Genomic DNA, 26,936 nt, shown 5'->3' with positions numbered 1-26,936 from the left:
TGCTACAATAAAACAGAATGGCTTTGCCACAGAACAAAGGATTCAGAAATAGATTCAGGGATATACAGGAACTTAGTGTGTAACAAAGGTAGAAAACGATGACTTATTTGATTAATGGTGCTGGAACAGTTGGCTACCCCTCCAGAAAAAAATGAGATTGATGGAACTTCACACTCTCATATGTTGTGTGGCTCTAGAAAGTATGAGTTGGAACTACATCTTTTGTCACAGAGGGTAGAGGAGAGGAGTCTAGTTCAGGTAGAAGAACAAGTAGTGATGAAATGGGTATAGTATGATCCAAAAAAATTTTAAAACAATCAAATCCCCCAAACAAACAAAGGACAAATCCACCATAAATGTATGTAGATGTTTGTGTGGTCACGAAGAAAGGCATGATAGGACTACAGCACACCATGAACATGAGTTGTCTGGAAATCAGGGTTACTGATGTTTTCTTTATAGATCCTTGTGTTGTCTCATTGTGTGAAATAAACACTTTTTCCTTTTGTGGTTTTGGGAAGACAAATGTAATAAATCATGTTTAGTGAAGGGGTTTCATGGATGTCAAGTTGGTTGCTCTCTTGACTGTCAGATCTCCCCAGATGGGACCTGTGGGAGCCCGTACCTCCCCTTCAAGGTAGAGCAGACAACGGGAAGCTCTGATGGCCAGGACCATGCTAGGTGTGTGCCTGGGCAGAACAAGATTCCACCTGGCCATGTGGGTTAGTGGAAGAGCTTGGGCTTCTTGTCCGGCCTCTGTGCATGTCCCATGTACCTGCTGGGAGAAGCCAGTTTCCCCCTCTGAGTCCTGGGCTCAGTCCAGCAGGCCTAAGAACCTCAATGCCTGGGTGGTGTCGTGATCATCACCATCCTCACGCCTTCCACCCCCCTTACCTGATGCTCCGCTTAGCGGCATCGGGGTCCATGGCCAGCACTGAGCCGATCAGAGGTTTCTTCTGGTTCTCCCGCAGCTGGAAGTGGTAAAAGGGCTGCTGGAAGCTGGGGGGCTCGTCCACATCTGTGACGTTGATGATGACACGGGCGATGTTCTTGGTGGAGGTGCTGCTCAGGTAGCGGAGATCGATGGTGGGGTCCGTGGCCTCGATGGTGAAGCTGTATTGCCGGATGTGTTCATAGTCCAGGGGCTGCGGAAGGAGAAACTACGGTGATCACTTGCTCTGAGCCAAGCATATGGTTGTGATCTTCACAGCAGCCCTGCAAGGTCATACTGGGGTGACCCCCTTTTTACAGATGAGGGGCCTGTGGCCTGGCTGTCTTCAGCTGTCTCCCGTGTATCCTGACTGTGGCTCAATTCCAAGTATTGAGGACAACCAGTGGATCAGCCACAGTCTTACTATCAAGGGGATCACAGACTAGTGGTTCTATCCACAGCTCCTTAAAGGCATTCCTTTTCTTTGTGCCTTTGCTCTAGTCTCTTCTCCTGCCCTTGCCTGCTTGGCATACTCCTATTCACCCCTCAGGAAGCCAATCTGAAGGTAATCAGATGTCCTCTCAGAACCCATTCCTGCCCCTCCCAACACAGGTAATTGCTCCCTGCCTGGGTACCCTTTTTGTCTGTGTGTCTGTCCTCCCTACTGGCTGAGAGCTTTGGTACTGTGGAGGCCGTCTGACTCCCCCGGGTATATCTAGTCCCCAGCACAGGGCTGGACCAGAGAAGGACTCGGGAGAGGTCTGCTGGAGGAATGGCCTGGCTCAGGCAGAGGGGTTCTGGAGTGTCCCCTTTGAGGCAGGTCATCACTGGCCTGGGCCTCCCAGTCCTCTGCATGGCCATTCTGAAGCAGTTTGTGCCCCTGGCAGACCTTCCCTCCTCTTCTAGATTCAGCCAGTCCAACTGCTTTCTCAGCAGCAGCCACTGCCAATGACCACCCCCTCCCCACGGCGTTCACTGTTTCCTTACATGCTGATGGCTTTCAGATGCAAGCACTTGTAATCTTCCAGGGCTTTCCTGGCCCGTGCCCAGGGCAGATCAGAAAGTGCCAGGGAGGGGACTTCCCTGGTGGTCCAGTGGTTAAGAATCCGCCTTCCAATGCATGGGACGCAGGTTCGATCCCTGGTCAGGGAACTAAGATCCGACATGCCACGGGGCAACTAAGCCCACATGCCACAACTACTGATCTCGCGCGCTTCAACTAGAGAGCCTGTGTGCCGCAAACTACAGAGCCCACGTGCTCAGGAACCCTCGCGCCACAACTACAGAGCCCATGCGCCCTGGAGCCTGCACGCCACAACTAGAGAAGAGAAAACCCACACGCCACAACTAGAGAGAAGCCCGCGTGCCACAATGAAGAGTCTGCATGCCGCAACAAAAGATCCTGCATGCTGCAACTAAGACCTGATGTGGCCAAAAATAAATAAAATAAATAAATATTAAAAAAAAAAAAAAGAAAGTGCCAGGGAGTGAGCCCCCAGGAGCCCTCAATCAGTCCACAGCTGCTGCGACTCTGAGGCATATTCCAACCACACTGTCCCCCAGATGTCCCCAGTGGGACTGCACCCCACTCGCCCATGGTGATCACCTGCTCATTGAGGAGCCTGTATGAGCTTTCCTTCTTTTCACATCTCACTGCTCCTGGGGCTTCCTGAGATCACTCCCCAAGTAAACTATTTATTTACACCCAAGTCCTTGCCTCAAGGTCTGCTTCCGGGGTAGCCCAGCCTAAGTCACTGACCCTTCTGTCCTGGCTCCCCTTCCCAGCGCCAGGGTCACAGTGTCCACGAGCACACGGCCAGCTCCAAACTGACCCAGAACGTGCACCTTTGGTGGCCTCTGATCCGGGAGCAGCCCCTGGCTGAGTCCTGAGGAAGCTGGGAGCCCCCAACCCCACATCTGACGTCACTGCCACAGGTCTGCGAACCTTCATGGGCTTGATGATGCCCTCGTTGCGGGTGGGGTCAGGCTCGATGGTGAAGGTGTCCCTGTACTCGCCCTGCACGATGCTGTACTTTGTCTTCCGGTTCTGGGGCTCGTCTGGGTCCTCCACAAACAGAGAGCCCAGGGGGCTGCCCACACGGATGTCTTCGGGCACAGAAAATATGTACCTGGCTGATGCAAAGGGGTGCCCCAAAGGGCACTGGGTTAATGAGATAGATGAGGCGATTGTCCCCCATACTATCCCAATACATTTTGTTACAGGAAACGGGCACAATAAAATAGTAGTAGTAGTAGTAGTAATTCCTCTGGAATTTTGGGTCCCAAGGCAAAGAGGTTCTGCTCTATCTGTCCTTCCATCCACCTGACAAGTAGTTATTAAGCACCTACTGTATGTCAGGCACCTTGCTAGGGGACCTATTAATTGACAATGGAGAGAATCTCTGCCTTCAGGGAGCTTGTGCCGTACACAACGAGGCCATTTCAGGAAAACCCGCCTGTCCTTGGGGTGGCTAGCCTCTGAATGGCGCCGTCAGCGTTGGAGTTGCAAGTGATGAATCATCTGACTTTCCTCCCCAGCCCACCCAGGGCGTGTCAAAAGCTCTTGTCAGGCAATTTTCTCGGGGGAGAATCAGTCTGTGGTGGGTCAGAGCCCAGCCCTGGCCTTGGATATGGAACTTTGCTGAACCCCTGTTCCCCAGCTCATGGGGATTTTCTAGCTGGGGTCTGGGTTTTCCTGAGCTCATGGGATCTGGGTGAAAGTGGTCCTATCTGGTAGTGGGACTCTGGGCACACGGTGGCACACAGCAGGGAGCGTGACTTCCTGCTGGCCTGTGAGGGCTCCGTGGCAGGGGCAGTTGGACAGCCTTGGGAACGTGTTCAGAGATGGGGAGCACCAGAAAGACATCCCTGACATAGGCCCGCCCTGGGTTGGAGAGAGAGGTAGACGGATGCCAGGCTCCTCTCTCAGAGCTCCCGGGTCACCGAGTCTGGAGTATCCCAACCCTCGCCCTGCCCAGGGCCCTAGGGGGAGGGGCTCACACTGTGTGAAGATGGGGAAGTTGTCGTTGACGTCCTGCAGAGAGATCAGCACAGTGGCCGTGCCCGATTCCCCCCGGAGGCCCTGGGCATCTCGTGCTTCCACCACGATCTCGTACTTGGCCTGCTTCTCTCGGTCCAGGTTTTTGTTCGCTGTGACAATTAGTCCTGCAAAAAGTGTCACATCAGGAGCCGTGTTACTTGGGGGAGATTTTAAGAAATAGTGATGCCCGGCCACTACCCAGAGGGCACCTGGCTTCAGAGCTCCCCAGGTGATTTCACTGTGCAGCCAGGACTGAGAGCCAGGGGTGAACCACCTCCCACCTCCATGCCCTGCACTGCTAGGCCAAACGCTTTGGTCCAGTATTGGTCCCAGCCACCTGGAGCATTGGGTTGAGCAAGAACCTGAGGCCACATCTAGGCTCAGAGTGGGAAGAGTGCTGTGATGGGTTAGTGATGGCTGCCTTGGTGCAGCATAGGTTGTGCTGTGTATTTGCCATCACTCTGAAAGATGGCTTGCCTCAGGCCTGACCACCTGGGCTTCTGTCTTGCTCCCAAGACTCAGTCCTTAACAGTTTTTTGGGTCACGTGGAGTGGATAATGACGATGGGCCACGTGCTCGTTATACGTTACCTAATTCAGACTTCACAGCTACCATACAAGGTGAATATAAGCTTCCCCATTTTTGAGATTAGGGCCCTAGCGCTCACAGAGATCAGTTGACTTGCCCAAGGTCTTTAGAAGCAGTGAGGAGCAGAAATGGGTTCGGAAACCAGATCCGTTTGATTCCATAGCTAGAGCTGCTAACCAGCATTCTCTTCCACCTCTCGTGTCAATGCTTGCGTCCTGACTTTGTGCCCTGGACTTGAGTTCACGTCTTGGGCACCTGTCTGCCTCCTTCTGCCCTCACCAGCCACCTTGTCTTGACGCAGGGTACCGACTGCCTCCAAAGGGTGGTGTAGGTCAGTGGTCAGTGACACCTGGCAGACTGGGCTTCCCTCTGTGCCTGCACCTCCACCCCCTCCAAGCCAGTGCCGCCCAGGGGGGTTAGTCACACAGACCAGAACCACGGATGCTGAAATGTTCTTCTCCCTTCAGGAGTTGGTACATGACAGAGGCGTGGTCTGCCACAGTGGGGTCATCTGCATCCACTGCTGTCACCTGGATGACCGAGGTCCCTGTGGGGAGAGAATCCAGGGTTGCTGCTTTGTGATGGCCAGCCCCTCACCCCATTCCCAGATGAGGGCAGATGGGGCTCAGGCTGTTCCCTGAACCCCCCTCCCCCCAGGTCCTGAGGGAGAAAAGGCTGCTTTGTTTTCTGAGGAGCCTGCCTGGGGGCAAAGTGCTGGCAGTGGTGGAGGCCCAGCTCCGTCAAGCATGAAGGGTAAAGAGAACAGGTGGTTTTCATTTATGGGGGAAATGAGGGAAGAGGTGAGTGGCTGAGGTCATGGGGAGAAACAGTAAGGGCTGCTTCTTCCTTCTGGAAGCATGAGAACAAGAGGATAGGAAGGGCCCCCAAAGGGCTGGGTTCACATCTCTTTCCCCTTGAACAACAGGCTCCGCATACTTAACAGGAAGGTCTGGTCCTGAGTCCTGGCGAGAGAGCCTGGACTAAGGGGTGGGGCAGGGAGCCCTTTTCTGGCACCCCCTGGAGGCTGGGGGTAGAATTGAGGAAGGAATAGTCTCCTCTGGAGGCCTGGGGTCCAGGCTGCTGACACACCTTGGGATGAGGTGTGTCCCTCTTCCGCCCCCCTCCCACTCCTGCATGGACCCTAAAGGTGACTGCTTGTCTTGGTGGCAGAGTTGGCCTCCTTCATGTGCAAAGGCTACGCTGTTGGCATGCCAGCCCTAAGAGTCAGAGCAGTGGGTGGCGTTGGCTCCAAAGAGTAACAAGACGTATGTGTGTGTGTGTGTGTGACGGTCAGGGCTCCATCTGGGGCCAGGTCAGAGCTTAGTCTTTAGGGTCCAGAGTTCCTTTCGAGTCATATAAAGTGGCAATATGGGCATCACCATAGCTGCCCGGAACTCACTGAATCCTGCCCCAGGCAGTGAAGCTGCCGATGGGAGAGGTGCCTCCATGCCAGGGATGAGTGAGGGGAGAGGGAGACAGACAGACTGGGTACGTACCTATCCCTGACATCTCGGGCACGGAGGCATTGAACACCCGGTGCGTGAACACAGGCCAGTTGTCGTTGATATCGTGAACTTTGATGGTGAAGCTGGAAGGAGACTCCAGGTTCTTCTCAGTGTCCTTGTCTACCACGAGGGCGACGAGGTGGTACTCAGAGAGCTTCTCCCTGTCCAGCCTCTCAAAGGCGTACACGTCCCCTGTGCTCTCATCAACCTGGAAGACCTTGCCGGCAGACTCTCCTTTGAGCTGGTACTTGGTGTTCTTGCGGTTCACGCTTGATTTAATCTAAGAAAGGAGAGGCGCCGTGAACTGGAAATAGCAGTGGTGGCTGTGTGCGTGTGAGTGTGTGCCCGTGTGAGTGTGCCAGGGCATGGCATTATTAAAAAAATCAATTATATAAACTTACAATTAAATGAATCATATTAAAAACAAAGGTAACGTACTATAAATCTACTGCTTCCTAATACTGTAATTTTACTACATTTTACTATGTTCTCTTGAGTTTTTAAAAAAATTTTTTTATTTTTTACATCTTCATTGGAGTACAGTTGCTTCACAGTGGTGTGTTAGTTTCTGCTTTATAACAAAGTGAATCAGCTATACATATACATATATCCCCGTATCTCCTCCCTCTTGTGCCTCCCTCCCACCCTTCCTATCCCACCCCTGTTCTTGAGTTTTTATGTTGATCGTATTGAATGCTGGAAATATTGGATAATGCTGTGTTAATGCACATCTGTTCCCAACTCTGCCTTCGGTGGCATCAAGTTAGTAGCTTGCAACAGACATGGTGAAAGTATTTACACCAAGGAAATTGGCAAATGCTACAAACAGGATCTTTTCCCCTCAAAAGCCAGTTGTCAACTATTTATCAGCACATCACTGGTCTCAGTCATTTAGTTTTGGAATGGTACATAAAATGTTCTCTTTTTGGAGATTTACAACATATAGTCCTGCAGAAAAGAACTCCACTGAGCTTTGTTTAACTCAGGATTTCCTATACTTGTTAGACCACCGAATCCTTTTTCTTTGTTACACATACTATTAGTGTCCTTAGGAATAAGACTTGGAAAATAATGTGTGTAAAGCAATTTGTACAGGCTCTCAATAAATGCTAGCTGTTATTCACACTAGATGTCTACATTAAGGGATACTAGAAGTTTAGAATTGCTGAACATTTCATTTATAGAATCTTGGGAACAGAGACTATTAGGAACATAAGCTAATCATATTTCGTACATGTCAAATGGTCCTCCCATAGGTGGTTAGGATGTTCAAAAAATAGAGTTCAATTCAGTAAAAGTAAACAATCAGATGCCTACAAGGTGCCAGCCTGGGAGCATAAAGATAGTCCAGACCCCATTCTTTCTCTCAGGGCCTGGTTTGAAGCAGCAGAGGCTGAGATTTTGAGGAAGGGCAGCATTTAAGGGTCAGTTGGAACAAGAGCCTTGAGTGAAGGTGTTGCATCAGAAAGGCTGGAGGAGAGCCCGAGAGAGAGTGGGGTCTCAAGACAGAAGAGGGAGCATCAAGATGGGTGTGGTCAAATCCCACGAGGTCTGGAAAGCACCCCTAGGCTTAGCAGCGATGCAGTCATCGGAGCCCTTGGTGAGAGCAGCGTTAGGGGGTGGTGGATTGAGAAGCCGGATGACAGGGCTTTAGAGAGGAGTCTGGGAGGTGAAGAAGTGGGGACAGGGAGTGAGGCTCCTCCCCCTTGGTGGGCGGGGAGGGAGAGAGGGGGGGCTGTAGCTGGAGGCAGTGAAGAAGCATCCTGGAGCAGGGCTGCGGGTGTGCAGGGGCAGATGGTTCGTGGGGAGGTCCCGAAGCCCAGTGGCCGGGACATACGATGGACAGATGGGCAGGAGGCAAGAAGTGATGCGCCAGCTCTGGAACCTGTGACTTGGGCGGGATGACAGTGGGGGTCAAGAAGGAGGGACAGTCTGGGGCCCTGTATGAGTTACTCAGGGTTAGGATAGGATGGTCATTCCAAACCTGGTTCTGGTGGGTGCATTAGGATCCATGTGGGCAGGGGTAGCAAGGGGGCGTGAGTCAGCTTTGATCTGTTACTGGAATTCTGCCTGAGATTGCATTTGACTCACACCTAAACAGCTTTGATAAAAATTTCTCAATATCATCAAATAAATAGTGTTAAAAAGACTTCATTTGGATATGAGTTTCTGTTTTCCTTCCCTCCAGCTTTTCTTAAATAGACTTTATATTTTAGAACAGTTCTAGATTTATAGGAAAATTGAGGTGATAAGTACAGAGAGTTCCCGTATATCCTGTGCCCAATTTCCCTGTTATTAACATCTTACATTAGTATGGTACATTTGTTGTAATTAATGTACCAAAATTGATATATTATTATTAACTAAAGTTCATATTTTGTGCAGATTTCCTTAGTTTTTACCTAATGTCCTTTTTCTGTTTGAGGATCCCACCCAGGATACCACATTACATCTAGTTGTCATGTTTCTTTAAGTTCCTCTTGGCTGGGACAGTTTCTCAGACTCTCCATGGTTTGTTTTTTTTTTTAATTGAAATACAGTTTATTTACAATGTTGTGTTAGTTTCAAGTATACAGCAAAGTGATTCAGTTATATATATACGTATATATATACAAATATACATATATATGTTCTTTTTCAGATTCTTTTCCATTATAAATTATTACAAGATACTGAGTGTAGTTCTCTGTGATGTATGGTAGGTCCTTGTTGTTTACCTAGTTTATATATAGTAGTGTGTAGATGTTAATCCCAAACACCTAATTAATCCCACTCCCCTAATTAATCCCACTCCCCCCCACTATCCTCTTCGGTAACCATAAGTTTGTTTTCTTTGTGAGACTCTGCTTGTTTTTGATGACCGTGAGAGTTTTGAGGAGTGCTGGTTGGGTGTTTTGTAGGATGCCCCCTATTGGAATTTGTCTGATGTTTTCCTTACGATTAGACAGACTGAGGTTATAGGTTTGGGGGGGCCTCCCCTTTTTAAAATTATCCCTATATTTGGATATAACATCTTAATGCCAAAAGCTATGCTGACCCATGTTTGTGGATTCAGAAGGCCACTCAGCCCCCATTGTCCAGCAAACAGCTCTGTAAACAAAGGCTCCTGGCTCTGATCTTGGTAAACAGGGACTTCCTTCCCTCCGATGATGTCTTTGGAACCAGGAGGTGATCCTTGGAGCCCTGTCCTTGCCTCTCCCAGACATCGTTGCTTCTTCCCAGGGTGGGGATTGCACGGGACCCTCTGTCCCCACGCCAGGTGCCAAGTGCACACTGTTGGCAGGTGACGGCAGGCCTGACGCTGTTCCTGCTGCGCAGAGGACTTTCGGCGAGCCGTCCAAAGTCTGCCGTGTCCGGGCTGGGCGGCATGCCGGTGGCCCTGCTTGCTGCTGACTGTCCCTGACTCAGCCCGTGGATATTCCTTGGGGGCAGCCATTCTCTTTGGAGGTTGATTCACGGCACACTCATCCCCTTGGGAAGGAGTAGATGGGCTGATGGCATTTTCCTCTAGGGCACAGAGTTCACATCGGTGTTGGGAGTCGGGAACCCTGTGCTTTCCTAGGGCTCTATCCTGGTTTCACTGTGTGACCCTGGGCAAGCGCCTTCCCCTCTGAGTGGCCAGACTGAAGGATCTGAATTTCCTAGCCATTCTTGGTGGCCAGAGGAAGCCTGGGCGCACTGAGCAGTGGAGAGGGCCGTGGGCAGGGCTGTGAGTGGAGATTCCTCAGCTGACTCCACCGCCGGCTGCCATGGCATTTCTGGTGCTGAGGCCAGACTTGACCCTTCCCCATCTAGGGGTCCTTTCTGGCCTGTTTCTTTATAACCATAGGGCTCCCCCATCTCCAGCATGTGTGGGGTTCTTTGTCTGATACATGCTGCCCTGCTAGACCAGGGTGGGCAAACTGTTTCTGTAAAGGGCCAGATAGTAAAAATTTTCGACTTTGTGGGTCATATGGTCTTTGGGACAATTACTCAAATCTGCCATTGTAGCATGAAAGCAACCACAACCATTTGTTAAGTGCACGGCGTGGCTCTGTTCCAATAAAACTTTATTTACAAAACCACATGGCGGGGCAGTTCTACCAGCCCCTATTTATGTATTTATTTATTTAATTGAAGTATAGTTGATTTACAGTATTGTGTTAGTTTCTTGTGTACAGCAAAGTGATATATGTGTGTGTGTGTGTGTGTGTATGTATGTATACATCTTTTCCATCATAGGTTATTACAACCTACGGAATATAGATCCCTGTGCTATGCAGTAGGTCCTTGTTGATTATCTGTTTTATATATAGTAGTATGTATATGTTAATCCCAAACTCCTAATTTATCCCTCCCCCGCTTTCCCCTTTGATAATCATAAGTTTGTTTTCTATGTCTGTGAGTCTGTTTCTGTTTTGTAAATAAGTTCATTTGTATGTTTTTAGATTTGACATATAAGAGATATCATATGATATTTGTCTTTCTCTGTCTGACTTACTTTACTTAGTATGATAACCTCTGGGTCCATCCATGTTGCTCTAAATGGCAAGATTTCATTCTTTTTTATGGCTGAGTAATATTCCATTATTTATAGGTACCACGCCTTCTTTATCCATTCATCTGTTGATGGACACTTAGGTTGCTTCCACGTCTTGGCTATTGTAAATAGTGCTGCTATGAACATTGGGGTGCATGTATCTTTTTGAATTAGAATTTTCATATTTTCTGGATATATGCCCAGGAGTGGGATTGCTGGCTCATATTGTAACTCTATTTTTAGTTTTTTAAGGAACCTCCATACTGTTTTCCATAGTGGCTGCACAAATTTACATTCCCAGCAACAGTGTAGGAGGGTTCCCTTTTTTCCACTTCCTCTCCAGCATTTATTATTTGTACACTTTTTGATGACAGCCATTCTGACTGCTGTGAGGTGATACCTCATTGTGGTTTTGGTTTGCATTTCTCTAATAATTAGCGATGTGGAACATCTTTTCATGTGCTTGTTGGCCATCTGTATGGCTTCTTTGGAGAAATGTCTATTTAGGTCTTCTGCCCATTTTTGATTGGGTTGTTTGTTTTTTTGATACTGAGCTGTATGAGCTGTTTATATATTTTGGAAATTAAGCCCTTGTCAGTCGCATCATTTGCAGATATTTTCTCCCAGTCTATAGGTTGTCTTTTTGTTTGGTTTATGGTTTCCTTTGCTGTGCAAAAGCTTATAAGTTTGATTAGGTCCCATTTGTTTAGTTTTGCTTTTATTTCTTTTGCCTTGGAAGACTGACCTAAGAAAACATTGCTGTGATTAATGTCAGAGAATGTTTTGCCTATGTTCCCTTCTAGCAGTTTTATGGTATCATGTCTTATATTTAAGTCTTTAAACCATTTTGAGTTTGTTTTTGTGTATGGTGTGAGGGAGTGTTCTAACTTCACTGATTTACATGTGGCCAGCCCCTGTTTTAGACCACAAGCTCCATGAGGGTGTGGACCATGTCTGTCTTTGCCCCCTGACCATGTCCCAGAGCCCAGCCTTGTGCTTGGGACCATTAATTCCTCTCACCGGTACCCTGATCTTTCTTTAGCTGACCCTGCTTAGCTTCCAAGAAACTGACGTGGTGAGATTTTAAAGCACTGGAAAGGAATTTTTCTCCCCACTGAAAACTCTTGAAATACCTAATCCATCTCCCTGTTGTTGCGTGTGAAATTCCACCACTAGAGCCATTCCTTTCAATTAGAGTGGATGGTTTTGACCTCAGCAACCTTTTGACACAGGAAGATAGTTCATTATTCACTCAGATTAGCTCCAAGCTCTAGGAAGGTGACTGAGGATGGACACATTTTTAATGGGATGAAATGAGGGTTTAGAGTCGTAGGCACCGCCCTGGAGGGCAGGCTTGGGTCAAGTGCCTTGTTATGGGTGTCCTAGAATCTGGAGCTCATAACTCCCTAGATGCTAGGACAAAACACCCTGAGAGACAGGGCTTTCTGAGGAGGTTCAAAGGCCTCGACTAGAGATGGCAAACTGTGGCCTGGATGATGAGCTTTGTCACCAGCACAATTTTGTAGAAGTCTGCTCAGGTCTTCCAGACCTCTCAGATGGGCAAAGTAAATGGCAGCCTTGGCTGGTCCTGCCCTGAGCCCTGAGCCCCCACACTGGACTGCCCTCCTTAGCTTGTGCACGGGGTGGCCCTTCTGCCAGTGATACTCCATAGACCAAAGTCTGGGAGAAAGATGAACCATTGTGCTCACCATTACTTTCACCACCACCACCATCACCACCACCACCACCTCCACAATGATCATCATCATCACCCCACCACCACCACCACCTCCATGACCATCATCATCATCACCCCACCACCGCCTGCCCCTTCCCCACCACCACCACCACCTCCACAATCATCATCGTCACCCCACCACCACCTGCCCCTTCCCCATCACCACCACCACCTCCACGATCACCATCATCATCACCCCACCACCGCCTGCCCCTTCCCCATCACCACCACCACCTCCACAATCATCATCGTCACCCCACCACCGCCTGCCCCTTCCCCATCACCACCACCACCTCCACGATCACCATCATCATCACCCCACCACCGCCTGCCCCTTCCCCATCACCACCACCACCTCCACAATCATCATCGTCACCCCACCACCGCCTGCCCCTTCCCCATCACCACCACCACCTCCACGATCACCATCATCATCACCCCACCACCGCCTGCCCCTTCCCCATCACCACCACCACCTCCACAATCATCATCGTCATCACCCCACCACCGCCTGCCCCTTCCCCACCACCACCACCACCTCCACCTCCACCTCCACAATCATCATCGTCACCCCACCACCGCCTGCCCCTTCCTCATCACCACCACCACCACCTCCACAATCATCATCGTCACCCCACCACCACCTGCCCCTTCCCCATCACCACTACCACCTCCACAGTCATCATCGTCACCCCACCACCGCCTGCGCCTTCCCCACCACCACCTCCACAATCATCATCATCACCCCACCACCGCCTGCCCCTTCCCCATCACCACCACCACCTCCACAATCATCATCATCATCACCCCACCACCGCCTGCCCCTTCCCCACCACCACCACCACCTCCACAATCATCATCGTCACCCCACCACCACCTGCCCCTTCCCCACCACGACCACCACCTCCACAATCATCATCGTCACCCCACCACCGCCTGCCCCTTCCCCATCACCACCACCACCTCCATAATCATCATCGTCACCCCACCACCGCCTGCCCCTTCCCCATCACCACCACCACCGCTGTTACCACCACCAGTTTCTCCTTGGCTATCACCATTATCACCATCACCATCACCATCACATCTGCCACCTCCACCATCTCTCCCACTGTTACCATCGCCCTCGCAACGATCATCCCCATCCCTGCAACCACCACAGCACCTATCACTGTCCTTATCATCACCACCACCACGGCGCGCCTCTCCTGCTCTGGGGCCTGAGCCTTACCTTGCCCACATAGTGGGGCAGTGAGCCGTTTTTCTCTTCATCGATGTGCATCTGGTTCCAGATCCAGTCTCTCTTCTGGCGCCGGTGAATGGGCAGCGAGCTGGGGGTGTTGGGTCGGCCAGGGTTGACGGCTACTGCAGCTGCTGCCAGCAGGCCCAGGCAGGTGCCCCCTGCAGCCAGCAGCACCACGAGCACCTGCATCTTCCCGGGAGGGACGGCTCTGAGGGACGAGGAGAGAGACTATCAGGGCATGTGGGGTGCGAGCATCTCCCAGGGAGCACTGAACTGTTTAACCCTTCATCCTCCACTCTCTGCTCAGACTAGCAGAACCACACCCTCTTCTGCCCCCATGGAGCTCCCAGTCTGGGAGGGGAAGCCAGACACAGAAACAGTTCCTACTTAAGGGTCACATGTGCTAGTGGGCAAGCAAGCATGGGCGACAGGGGAGGCTAGAGGAGAGCTGTAGGGAAGGTTTCCTGGAGGAGAGGGCGATGCTGATGTGGATGGTAGCTCCCAAAGCCTTGTGCGGTGGACACCCAGCTTGGATTTTACAAACGGGGAAACTGAGGCACAGAGACGTTAAGTTCACGGTGGAGTAAATGGTGGGGCTGAGAATAAAGCCCAGGTGTCTGACCTCAACAGCTGACATTTATCAATAAGTGTCATCAATAAATATAATAAGTACCAAAAAATAAATGTCAATAACTATTGAATGCCTGACGCTCTTCCAAGCACTTTATATATGTTATCGCATTTAATCCTCCCAGTAAGCCTCAAGGTGGGTATAATTGTAGCCCTCACTTTATAGATGAGCGGAGGAAGAGAGAGGGTTAGTAACGTTTCTGAGATCACCCAGACGGGAAGCCACAGAGTCAAACTCAAACCAAGTCAGCCTGGCCCCAAAGTTCATGCTTCTTCCTACTGCCCTCTCTTGACCTAGCAGCTGCTGTGTGGTGGGATTTAAATACTCCTCTGAACAAACATGCCCCCCGGCTAGTCCGAGAGCCCCTGTGGCAGTGTTGCTTTGATGTTGTCTTTAGAAGGCTCTTAAGAAACCCAAATGTCGTGACCTAGAGGGCCAGGCCCTCACCAGACGCAGAGCTCAGAATTGGTGATTAGCTTAGGAGCTGTCACGAGAACAGGGGTGGGATGGGGTGGTGGGTAGAGAGGCTGGGCTCGCAGGACCAGCTTCGTAGTTTGTGGGGCGTAGTATAGAATGGAAACATGGGGTCCTTTTCTCAAAAGTTACTAAGAATTTCAGGACAGAGACAGAAGAACATGAAACCCAGCATGGGGTCCTTTTAAGCACAAGACCCCATGTGATTGCCCCCATGAAGGCAGCCCTTGGGACATGGGATCAACCTGGATGGGGATCTGGAGTCACCCAGAGATCAGGGCCCGGTTTCATCCTGAATTCCAGAAGGAAGAGGGCTTGTCTCACTGTCCCAGGGTGGGTAGAGGCTGTGACCTCGGCTGTCACTATGCCCTCTCAGCCCTTGACCCCATCAGTCTACCCTTGCTGGTCCCTGTGTTACTGACCTGTGGCTCCTGGGATGGTTCAGAGGAAGAAGGCTGGTGGGTGGGAGTGGGAATCAGAATCAGAGCTCCTGCCTGGAGAGAGACAAGGACCCACTGGGTGCTGGATGGGAGGCCACCTCTCTGTCCCCCGCCCTGGCCGCAGGGAGAGGCTGGATTCTGCACAGCACAGGAGGTTTCTAAACTCTAGTAACATTTCCTCTGAGACACTGGCGCCAGGCTGTCCTCAATGAGGGCCGAGGGTGTGTGTGCAGACTGGCCTCTGGGTCTGCTGAGCTTAGCATCCAGTGTCCCTGTGGCCCCCTGCTGCTGGCCCAGGCAGCAGTGGGCTCGCAGGGTTTGGGTGGGACAGAGCATTCCAGCAGGGCCCGGAACGCAGGTGCCATGTGCCTGGGAAGGCTTCCGGTCCCAGTTCCCTCAGTCCTCAGTGAGGTGGTCAAACTGGAGGAGACCTGGTGCCCTTTGAGGTGGGCTGTGAAAAGGGCAGCTGCTCTGGGCAGGAGGAAGGCAGTGAACAAAGGCTCAGGGAGCTGAGAGTTCTGCCAGGAAGCTGGTCCTGACTCAGGGGAGGCGGCAGCTGTGACCCCTGGCCAGCCTCGCTGGGCTCAGGCCTGGTGGGTCATTTCCTTCTTTGCCTCAAAAGGAACTGCATGTCTTGTTCCCTTCTTCCTCCCTCAAGTGAGAAGTGACTCAAAAAATGAAAAAGTAAAACAAATAGAAGTGAAACTGAGAAATGGGGAGAGAGAAGTTCTCAGGGCCCTGGGCAGGACAAGATATGAGGCCGCGCCCTGAGCGGATGCGTATTGAGCATCTACTGTGTGCTAGGCTTTGGGATGCAGCAGTGAGCAGGACAGACAGGACCTGTCCTCGGGGAGTGCACGCTGTCGTGGGAACTCCAGGAAAATAAGTACATGAGGAAAAACATCAGCTGCTGAGCAGAGGCTCTCAGGGAATTACACTGGGGGACACAGCAGAGGGTGAGGGGGCAGCTGGCTGAGACTTCAAGGCAAGGGGAGGCCTTTCAGAGAGATGATACTCATGCCATCATCGGAGTGTCAGCCCTAGGAATGCCAGGGGAAGGGAGGGAATTCCAGGCAGAAGGATCAGCAAGTGCAAAGTCCCTGAGGTAGAAAAATGGTTCGTTTGTTTGAAGAACCAAAAGAAGGCCCTTGGGTCAGATGAACAATGGGGGCTCCAGAAGAGGTGACCAGGTTGGGGTGGTAGGCTGAATGATGGCCCCCCAAAGATGTCCACGTCTTCATCCCTGGAACCTGTGAATATTACCTTCCATGGCAAAGGACTTTTAGCAGATAGGATTAAGTTAAGGATCTTGAAATAGGGAGATTATCCTGGACTATGTGGATAGACCCAATACAATCACAGGGTCCTTAAAAGATGAAGGCAGGAGGGTCAGAATCAGGAAAAAAGGAGATGTGATGATGGAAACAGAGGTTGGAGTGCTGCGGGGCCCCAGGCCAAGGAATGGGGGCGGCCTCTGGAAGTCAAAAAAGGCAAGGAAATAGATTCTCCCCTAGAGGCTCCAGAAGGAAACAGTCCTGATTCTCGCCCACCGAAACCTATTTCGGACTTCAGACCTCCAGAACTATAATAAATACATAAATTTGTGTTGTTTCAAGCCAACCACGTTTGGGGTGGTTTGTTACAGCAGTTGGAGGAAACTAATGCAGTTAGGTTGTACAGGGCAGCCTAGAGAGAGCTTTTTCCTAAGCACGAGGGAAGGTGACGTGATCTGATTTGAAGAGATCCCTGGCTGAGGTGAGGAGACGGGCTGGGAGAGGGGAGACCAGCAGGGGAGGTCACTGTCGTCCAGGCGAGAGGTGATGGTGGCCCAGACCAGGTGTAGAGGTGCGTGGCCATGGGATGTGTTTTTGAGGTGGAGTTAACAGGACTTGCTGTGAATGGAATGTAGGGGGTGAGGGGTGGAGAGGAATCTAGGATGGCTCTCGAGTCTTTGGCCTGAGCAGTTGGCGGGGGCAGGGCTTTGCTGAGATTCGGAAGACGGGTAGTGGTACCAAAAGGTCTGTGTGGGCTGTGTCAGGTTGGAGTTGCTATGAAACATCTCTATGGCCATGGCCAGCAGCTGCCGGAGACCTGGCCTGGAGTGTGGGAGAAGGTGGGGCTGGAGCAGCTTACAGACGGTCCCTTCACGTGGCTGGTGCTCAAACTGTGAGGCTGGAACATGAAGGAGGGCAAGTAGCGAGGGAGGAGAAGTGGCCCAGGACAGCCCCATAGGTCTTTCCTCTTTCTCTGTCTCGTGAACTTGTCATCCAGGCTTGAGCCCAAACGTCCCCCTCTGGGGAGCCGTCCCTAGTCCTCATCTTGCATCTCATGCATCCCTGGGCATCTTCCACTGCAGCACTGCCTGGGGCTGGTCCCAGGGTTGACACCCAGGTCCCATTGCTGGGCTCAAATCACAGCTTCCTTCCCTTCCCGGAGAACGGCTTTCTACCTGCCCTGTCTATATCTTCCCTTCTCCCCAAGGCCCAGCCACACGTGACACATGGCTCTCTCCTCTTTGGGTTCACACAGAGCAGGGTGACGGTTGTGATCGCAGGCTCTGTGGTTTAGAGAATGTCAGTTGTGCTGCTTTGCTGCTCTGTGACTGTGCACGAGACTCTACCTCTCTGAGCCTCAGTCTCATCATCTGTACAATGGGAACACTAGTGTCTACCTCTCAGGGTTGTTTTCAGGCCTGAATTAAAAAAAACATTTGTAACATGGCCAAAAAAGTAACTAAGAATAAAACCAAGCATGTATGAATCCTCGCCGACACTCTGTTTTGCTCTACTGAGTAGTTAGCTTACCATTCTTGTTCCTGAACGCCCAACCATTTGGTTGGGGGATTTGCAGGTCCCCACCCTGCTGAATCCACTCCCTCACCCTTCCCCTGACCTCTACTCTGTGTCAAGGGGACTGACCCTTGGCCTACAGGCGCGAGGTTCTGGTGTTTGGCCAGTGGGGGCTCCAGCAGGCATCTGAGGATGGGAGGAGAAAAGTTGGGGTACTTCTTCCCTGCTGCTCTCTGCTCTGGTTCATTTTTCCTGCTGTGACTGCACCTCTCCATCCCGGTAGCTTCTATGGGTCCCATCCGTCCCTCACTGGGTTCGGGAAACACCCTTCCCTCCTCTTTGTCCCTTTGGTCCTGTGGTGGTCTTCTGCTGGTCTCTGCAGGACTCAACATCCCGTTTGTTCCCTTGACTGAGCTCACAGCTCTGTAAGTGTTTCCTTCATAAAGTCTCTTCTTTGGAACACCTCCACAGTGGCACACTGAAACCTTATCTCACTTAAACCTTGCAAACTGCCAGGTAGTTGTCAGTAATCCCATTTTGCAGGTGAGGCTCAGAGAGGTGGAGTGAGCCCTCCTGGGTCACACAGCGGCAAGTAGTTGAGCCAGGATTTGAACTTAGGCTGCCTTTCACCCTGAATAGTGCCTTTCCATCATGCCACTCTCTCTCTATTTCTGTGGTGACATTAACATGTAATAATAATAATAATGGTAGTAATAATAGTAATAATAAGCAGCTGTTCTCCATGTTTGGCTTTCATAGATGAAATCTCATTTAGTTTTCACAGTATCCTCAGGATGTAGGAATTATCATCCCCATTTCACAGAAGAAGAAACTGAGGCTCAGACACAAACACCTCGTAAGTGGTAGATCTGGAACCCTCACCCAGATCTATCTTTCTCTAAATCCTGGGCTCCTTCTACACCCGATCTCAGAGGGTCCTGAGGGACTTTTCCATCTGAAAAGCCATGTTTATTTGTGTCTTTTGCCTTTTGTGTTAGAAATTTGTCCACGTAAATGGGGGCCGAGAGGAAGGGTTTTGTCGAAAAATCGTTCCTCCTCCTCCTGCTGTTGGAGAGGAAGTCAGCCGGTAGGATTTGCTGGACCCACAGCTGGAAACAGAATTTCCCTTGGCCACACCTCTGGAGGTGTGGTCAGAGCACAGCTGGGGTCAGGTTTATTTTAGCCCTTTACTTTCCTATAAGTAGGAGTCACTTCTCTTGGTTGCTCTTACCAAGTTTTTGGAGGGATCAGGCTGCTGCTGGGTGGGTTTGCGGTACCACAGATGTGTAGTGGGCCTGAGGATCTTGGAACTGATTTCTGTGCTCAGAAATGCCCAGCTGAGTAGCCCCGGGGCCTTGCCTGACAACAGATGTGGGGGAGAGGGGATTCGCTCGGCAGCTCAGATGTGCCTGCTGGGCACCCAGAGGCCAGGTGCTGGCCCGTGTCCCTGTTACCCAGGATCCGTGACGATGCTCGGTCCCTGGAGCTGTGTTAGAGGCTTTTGGGGGCAGCTCCAAATGGACTGATGGATGAGGGTGGGCCCTCTGCGCCCTCGGTCAGTCTGGGAAGGTCCAAGGGGCCCAAAATGAGAGGACAGAGTGTGTGGCCCAGGCCCCTGGTAATGGGCGTGGAGCCCAGGAGAAGGGGCAGAGGAACCTCGGAGCATCTGGGGAATGGCTGGGCTCAGTCATGCCCGGATCAGAGGGCAAGGCCTTGGAGAACTCCTGGGTTTGGGTCTGTGTCCACAGTGGGTGGGACCACTGAGCTCAGAACCTAGATGCCTGGGTTGGGCCTGAGGACTGAGGGGTGGCTCTGAAGGCTGAGCCAAGTTGGCGGGGGCTGGAGAGGTTATGTGCCTCTGCTCCTCTCCAGTTCCTTGTCTGGGTCTCAAGGGTGCAGTCCAGTGGTTGGGACTCCGCGCTTCCACTGCAGGAGGCGCCGGTTCAATCCCTGGTTGGGGGAACTAGGATCCCGCATGCTGCGCAGTGCAGCCAAAATAAATAAATAAATTTAAAAATTAGAGAAAAAAGTTGGGGGGTGTTGCTTGGTGAGCCTCGAAGAGGAGCCCCAGCCTGTGGGATGGTAACACCCACCAGGCCTGGTCACAGCTTCTGGCCTTTGCACTTGCCGTTCTCTCACCTCTGCCTGGACTTAGGTCACATGTCACCACTTCTCTGAAGCCCTCTCTAGAGCCTGGAGGTTATACAGTCATTCAACAAACATTTATTGAGCACCTACTATGTGCCAGGTACTGAACTACAAGTGGGGAGCCTACACAGGCTGCACCCTTGTGTAGAGACATTAACCACTTGATAAAAGCAGTTTCAAATTGTGGTGTTTTGATGGAGGCGTAGAGGAAGATGTGAGAGGGCAGAGAGGGGAGGGCCCTGATTCCTTGGAGGGTCTCAGCCCAGCAGTGAATCCTGCCTCTCTCTGATCTGCTGTGAGACAGTCTGTTTCTCTTTGTGGCCCCCCCTCTGTCACTGGCGTTTGGCCTCAAAGGGGCTGTGAGGTCCGCTCAGCTCTGTGCTCTTTAAAAGAAGGAGCCAGGGGGACCCAGAGGGAGATGGAAGGGGGGCAGGTTGGGGCTTCTCCTTTTGTAGTTAAATGGACCCTGGGAAGCCTGGACCAGCTGGGAACTGCTCAGCGGGCAGCCTGGCAAACGCCCCCGGCCGGGACGGTTCTGCCCCGACCCTGTTCAAGCCTTAGGTTTCAGGGACTAAGTCTGGGCTTTGGGCGTTTATTGAGCAGACTGGAGGGCCCTTGGGGGTGGGGTAGAGGAAGACTCCAGGTCAGGGATACACACATGACATCCTCAGGCCACACAGACACACAAACGTGCTGCCTACACGAGCACACACCCCTGTCCCCCGAAGAGTCTCCTCTCTGCGGGGCTGGCCCCTCTCCCGCCCAGCACACCCGCCAGCAGCTAGGACAAGACCTGGCAGCAGAGCCCAGCCCCAGGCAAAGCCGCGGAGGGTGGACTGCATGCTCAGTCCCAGCCCAGCCTCCTGCAGGCTCTGGGCTCCAGCCCAGAGGCCCTGGGTCAGGGATGAGGGGCCAGGAGGTGGGAGGAGAGGCCCAGAACCTGCAGGGGTGGGGGTGAGGGCGCTAGAGCCCCTGCCCCCTGTGTGGCCCTGGGCGGCTGTCCCACCGCCCTCCCACTCCACACCTCGAGCCTCAGTCTAGGGTCGAGGTTGGAGCCAGTGACCCCCAGCCTCGTTCAGGGATCGCCAGCCCTGGGAGGATGAAGGGTGAGTCCCTGGGAGCCTTGGGGCCGGGCAGCTATGAGCTGGCCCCTTGGGGCTTTATCCTGGTTTGGGCCTCAGTTCAGCCCCGTGACCTGCTCTTGCGGGTCCCAGACCCGATCCCCTCCCCTCAGGTTCTGCCAACAGCCTCCCTCCCTCGGCTCCCCTTAGAGCTGCCCACGCTGCTCCCCTGCTGACCGCTCCTCCCTGGCTCCCACACCCTGCAGGATGAAGCCTAGCTCCTGAGCCAGCGTTCAAGGCCCAGCACGGAGTGTCCCTGCCCACCCCGCTGGCTCTCCTCTCCCTCACCTCCCTGCCCCACCCAGCCTCGAGGAGAACTGGACGTTTCTGGAATACACAGGCTGTTCCCTCTGCCCGAATGCCCTTCCTTGCTGTGGCCCCTGGGTGAATGCTCTGCTTCTCTTCAAGCCCCAGTCCGTACCCCCAACAAGGTCTTCTGATTGGCTCCTGCTCCAGCGCAGCCTCTGCCTGCTGGCGCAGGTGTCTCTGACCAGGCATCCACTTCATCCCGGCATCCAGCGGCGTGAACGCAAGGCCCAGAGGACCTTGAGGTGTCAGTGTCCCTACTGCTGTCTGTCAGCCTGCCTTGGTCTCCAGCTCTAATCTTGCACTCCTTCCCTCCTTCCCTCCTTCCTCACAGGATTTAAAACAAATCTGCACAAATCTGCTGACAACATCTTGGGTGGTCAGAGCACATATAGTGGTTGATATAACTCAGAGAAGCTCCTCCTGTCACCAAATAGCATCTCTAATGGCCCATCACTTTGTCAGACACACCACCATTAGGATTTTGATCCTTTGAGGACGGTCAGATTATCCTTCTTAGGGGTCCCTGATGAACATACACCCGTGTGCAGGGGGCTTCCGAAGGTAGGGCTGGCAAAACAGAGATCATGGGTTGCCATTCACATACTCATGGCAGACATCCCTAATCAATTACAGTGTTCATTCCCACTGAACTTGAACTCAGCCCCTGAATCCTCAATACAGTCTTTGAGCTAGATATAACCAATTCACCAGACCTACTGTGCGATTCAAAACAAATTTGTCCTGGGGTCTCTGGGTCATTCCCTTATCTCCTAATGGGGCAGCTCAAAGCTTGAAGGAGAGAAAAACCACCCTTGGGAGAGCCTTTTCCAACCTCCTCTGGGCTTTCTGACTTTGCCTGGGGCTCTGAGGCAGTCATTGGCAGCAACAAGTCTCACACACTTGCCTGTTTGCTCATGAGCTGTGTGGCCTTAGACCCATTCCTTGCCCTCTCTGAGCTCTGGCTTCCTCCTCTCTAATGGAGGATTGAATGAGATCATGGGTACAAAGCCCAGCACACAGTAGGTGCTTAGTAAATGTGTGGGTGTCTCAACCCTCACCTACCCACTCAGCCTGGCCTGGCAGCTGTGGGCTTGACTGGCCGACTCACACCTGACCTCATTTCCTGGTTCTGCCCTGGGCCCACCTCCTGCTCCTGTCTGTTCTTCTCTAGAAGGAAATCTCATTCACTGCCTTCCTGGCCCAGCCTCATGGGCCCTACTTCCCCCTCCTCCCAGTGTCTGCACCTGCCAGAATCTGATCGTTATGCTGTGGCAGACAATCTGGAGGTCCCTGAATGAGTTTAGAGACCATGTGGTCCATCCCTTGCCCTAGAGAAATTAGAAGACTGAAGCTCAGAGAGCAGACCCAAGACCTCCCAGCATCCTCTGGGGCTCCTGCTCCTCCAGGGAGTCTTCCGTGATTTCTCCACCCAACATCAGCTTGGATCTGGGTTACGATGGGCTTGTCAGTATCTCTCCAGCCAGAAGCCAAGCTGCTGAGGGCAGCAGTTGTCTCCTAGAACATTCCTCCCCCAGGATCACTGGGCTCCTGGCTCATCCTGGTGCCTGCTTCTATGGCTTGAACTGTCAGGTTCAATCCTCCCCGGCTTCTCCCCTCTCCAGGCTTCCCTATGGAGTGTGACAGGGCAGTGGGGTCAGAAGGGGCTGGCCTCATTCATATCCTGCTTTCACCTCATAGTAACTGTGTGACCTTGGACTGGCTGCTCAGCTTCCCTCAGACTCTGTGGTCCTGTCTGTCAAATGGGAATTCTTTTAGTAGCTTCAAGGATGCCAAGGGGGGTGCAGAGAGGTAATGGAAGTAGTAAGGGATGGATCCCATGGGCAAGGGGCTCAAGATTTTTTTCTCTGAGCTAGTGGCCAGTGTGTCCACTGTGTATCCCCGAGGCAGCAGCAGAGCTGTGAGTCATCCAGCTATGGGAGAAAATAAGCATGGCCCCTCCAGCTTCCTGCCCCCATGTCCGGCCCTTGTTCAGCAGCACAATCGCTGCTCAGGTCTAGACTGCAGGGTGGGCAGCTTAACCCCTGCAAGGCCAGTGGGCCCCTCGCCTACCCCCTCACCACGGGAAGCCAGAATTAGCAGGGCTGCCTGGAGGCGCAGAAGCTCCTCTGCCCCTTGATCACCTGCTGCCCTCCAGGCTGGCGCCCACACATGGCTGGACTCAGGCCAGATGGGAGGGTCCCGCTGCTCCCCATCACCTGAAGATGAACCAGAATTCTCGGTCCTGGTACTTACTCATGGCCTTCAGCATCAGTGGCCCTCCTGCCACTCCCTGCTCTGAAAACCTGGCTGCACTGGCCTCTCCAGGTCCAATGAACTGCCCAGGCTCCCTGCCTCCCCTGGAATGCTCTTCGTCTCCTGTCAGGATCCTGTCTGCCCGCCACCCATGGCAGAAATGTCCATGGGGTGGGGGTGAGGAACAAGCATAGTGCTTGGCGCAGAGTAGCTGCCCAGAGTGCTCGCTGGAGGGTGAGCTGACGCATCTCTCACCTGCTGGGGACTGACCGACCTCAGGGGTCAAAACCTTTGTGACACTCAAGCCACGGTCAGCTCTGAGTGGCAGGTAAATTCAGCTGTGATTTCTTAAAGCTCCCCTCCTATGATCCGTTCCCGGTACCAAGTGTGTATATCGCTTCCTTTAATTGACTCACGAAAAGACCCTTTCTTCCAGTTTACAGATGAGGAGGCTGGCACATGAGAAGCTGCGTGGTTCTGGAAAGAGCCTGGGCTTTGGGGTACAAGTTCTTGCTCCAAATCTCAGTTGCCTCAACTGAGAAATGGAGAAAGGCTGTATCTAATTCATCAGCTTGCTGGTAATATAAAATAATGAGCTCCAGTGCTTCAGAGCCTTCTGTAGGCATTTTCTCCAGCTCTCACGATGAACTGCAAAAAGAATCGCCATCTCCATTGTTCAGACAAGCAAACTGAGTTTTGGAGACACTGAGTAATTTTCCCAAAGTCATACGGGAAGCAAGTGGTAGAGCTGGGATTTGTATCCAGGACGGCTCTCACCCTAGACCGCCTGCCTTCAAGTCTTTGGGGGGAACTTCTCTAAAATATGAGGGCTGCTGGGTCCCTTGGGCCCCAATCTACGGGTACCTCGGTTTTGGGGGAGAAAAACTACAGCTTCCGCAGCTCGTAACCGGCCCCTACGGTGTCTGGGGAAGGAGGGGAGGGGATTCCACAGGTAGGGCCTCAGGTGCCCAGAGTCAAGCCTCAGCTTGCCTGTACTGAAAATGGGGGCAGTGGCTGACAGGGAGGGGCGAGGCTCCAAGCTCCCCTTCCAGGGCTCCTCTCTCAATCCCAGCACAGAGCTTTCGAGGGGAGGGGATGATGTCATCCGTGGTAAATCCTCTCTGGTGGGGGAAGGGGCACCACTTGGGTGCCAGTCCTCTGCCCCTGGCATGCTGGGCTACTCAGGCGGAGTCCTGCCCTCTGAGCATCTGAGCCCAGCACCCACGGAAGCCAGTGGGCCCTTGAGTCTGGGAGTCCACCTGTGGGAGAGCCGAGCTTACCCCTTCCCTGAGAACATCCCTCCGTGTCCACGGCACCACCCCTGGGCGCACCTTCCCAGCCCTGTTGTGAGCCAGGAGACCCAGTCTACCCCAAGGAGTGGCGCTTCCCTGGGAGCCGATGATGACCATTCTACATATGGGGAAGTCAAGGACCCTCACTCACCTTGCCTGTGGGCTGAGAGGTGTGTCCGTTCCGTCTGGCTGTCCGGCCGGGGCTGAGCGTGCCGTGGAACTGCAGAGCTCGGCCAACAGCCTCTGGAGGGGAGCCCCACCCGGCGGTGAGGGAGGCCTGGCCGCCACCCCTTCAGGTTTTCCAGCTGGCCCTGGCCCATGTGCCCCCCCCCCACAAGGATGGTTTCCTGTTATTGTTCATTTGTGAGGGCCGGGCTGGCTGCAGAGAGGCAGGCCCTGTGGTGGGCGGCCTCCTCGGCCCAGCTGGGCTGTCCCCATGGAGGCCTAGCCCTGGACTTGGCCGGGATGCTTAACTCGGGCCCCAACCCCAGGCCTCAGCTCTGAGTCTTTGAGCGCAACACCTGCCAAGGGGCTTCGTTCACCTTCCTTGTAACCCCGAGGGCAGGTGCCGTCACCCCCACTTTATAGCTCAGGACACTGAAACTCAGCAAGTTTAAGGTGCTTGTCTACTCAGCTGGGGCGTAGCACAGCCAGAAATCCAGCCTGGGTCACCATGCTGGGGGAAGGGCAGACTTTGCAGTGGCTGGGGAGGCCTCAGGGGCCTCTGCGGTGGGGTGGGTAGGAGATGGGAACAGGCCGCAGCTCCTGGGTCTGTGAACTGGATTGACTTCCGGTGGGCGTGGGCCTGGGTTCCAGCTGTAAGGTGCCAGCCTGGGTGTTGGGGGTTAGGGGGAGCGCCGTCTGGGTTTAGGAATATCAGGCGGAGTCAGGTGCCTGATGGGCCAGTCATGCACCTCCACCCCAGCCTCAGTTTCCTCTTCTGTAAAATGGGGATAATATAACCTCAGCCTCACATGGCTGTTGAGATAAACAAGAGTCCAAGAGGGGCGTGGAAGATGGGGAAGCTGAAGGCAGGACCAGGGACCGTAAGAACCAAGAAGCTGCGGGCAGAAGGTGCTCAGATTCTGTTCATCATGAGAGTTACAAGAGGAGGTTTTACAAACCGCAGATACCGGGGCCCCACCCCAGTCCAACTGATTTGGAATCTCCCAGGGCAGGTAGTGGGAATCTTTGACTAGTTGCCCCTGTTTTTCCATGGATGGATGAATGGCTGGGAAGTCCCGAACTGGTTCTCTTATACAGCTGGGCAAACAGAGACCTGAGAGGGAGAGAGCCTTGCCCAGGGGCACTAAGTCAGTGGACACTGGTGTGGAGATGGGGAATGGAGCGGGAGGGTATTTTTGGGGAGGGGAAGATAAAGATTTCCCTGTTCCAGGCATGTGGAGTTTGAGGTGGCTTTTAGACACCCAAGTGGCCGTGTCAGATTGGCAGTTGGAGATAGAGGTAGATAGTTGGATATAGGTGGATACAGTTGGGGACGGGGGGTGGATTTAGTGGATGCAGTTGGAGACAGTGAGAGACAAGGGTGGATACAGTTGGAGACACTCAGCCTGGAGGTGAGTTTTGGAAGCCCTGAGCTTATGGCTGGCACCTGAGGCCATGGCAGTGGACGAGCTTACAGGGAGGGAGGCCCCGGGCCTCTGAGATTTGTAGATTCCTTAGGAGAGAGCCCGGGGTGGGGGGGGGGAAGGAGGGAAGGGGTGTTGGCTGGGTCAGCCTGGGAAAGGTGAGCACTGAGACTGGACCACTGGATTTGGAAGTCGGAGGTCATTGATGGCTGTGACCAGAGCAGGTTAAAGGGGAAGGAGTAGACATGAGGGACTGAGGGGGGCGGCGGCTGGTGCAGGGGGATCAGGAAGTGGAGGCGTGTGATCCCGGCTCCTTCCCCCAGACT

At 52.8% G+C, this 26,936-nt stretch overlaps 1 protein-coding gene across 2 annotated transcripts in view; it reads right to left on the bottom strand.

The window, feature by feature from the left end:
- Window positions 1-25,288, bottom strand: part of CDH5 (cadherin 5) — a 37,203-nt gene extending 11,915 nt beyond the window's left edge. Inside the window, exons 1-7 of one of the 2 annotated variants that reach the window (XM_036834644.1) lie at window positions 25,173-25,288; window positions 13,553-13,772; window positions 6,056-6,344; window positions 4,990-5,106; window positions 3,932-4,096; window positions 2,877-3,064; window positions 895-1,145 (exon numbers count right to left, since the gene is read on the bottom strand). In XM_036834644.1, the coding sequence (XP_036690539.1) occupies window positions 895-1,145; window positions 2,877-3,064; window positions 3,932-4,096; window positions 4,990-5,106; window positions 6,056-6,344; window positions 13,553-13,753 (1,211 nt within the window). In that variant the 5' untranslated portion in view covers window positions 13,754-13,772; window positions 25,173-25,288. Of the gene's footprint in view, window positions 1-894; window positions 1,146-2,876; window positions 3,065-3,931; window positions 4,097-4,989; window positions 5,107-6,055; window positions 6,345-13,552; window positions 13,773-15,091; window positions 15,216-25,172 lie in introns of those variants that run through there. The other variant, XM_036834645.1, reaches the window with a different exon arrangement.
- Window positions 25,289-26,936: the final 1,648 nt, after the last annotated feature.

The sequence above is a fragment of the Balaenoptera musculus genome, chromosome 19 (assembly GCF_009873245.2).
Source record: "Balaenoptera musculus isolate JJ_BM4_2016_0621 chromosome 19, mBalMus1.pri.v3, whole genome shotgun sequence".
Classification (NCBI taxonomy): Eukaryota; Metazoa; Chordata; class Mammalia; order Artiodactyla; family Balaenopteridae; genus Balaenoptera; species Balaenoptera musculus.
Note: the sequence above shows the minus strand (reverse complement) of the source record. Positions and strands in the feature narration are given on the sequence as shown.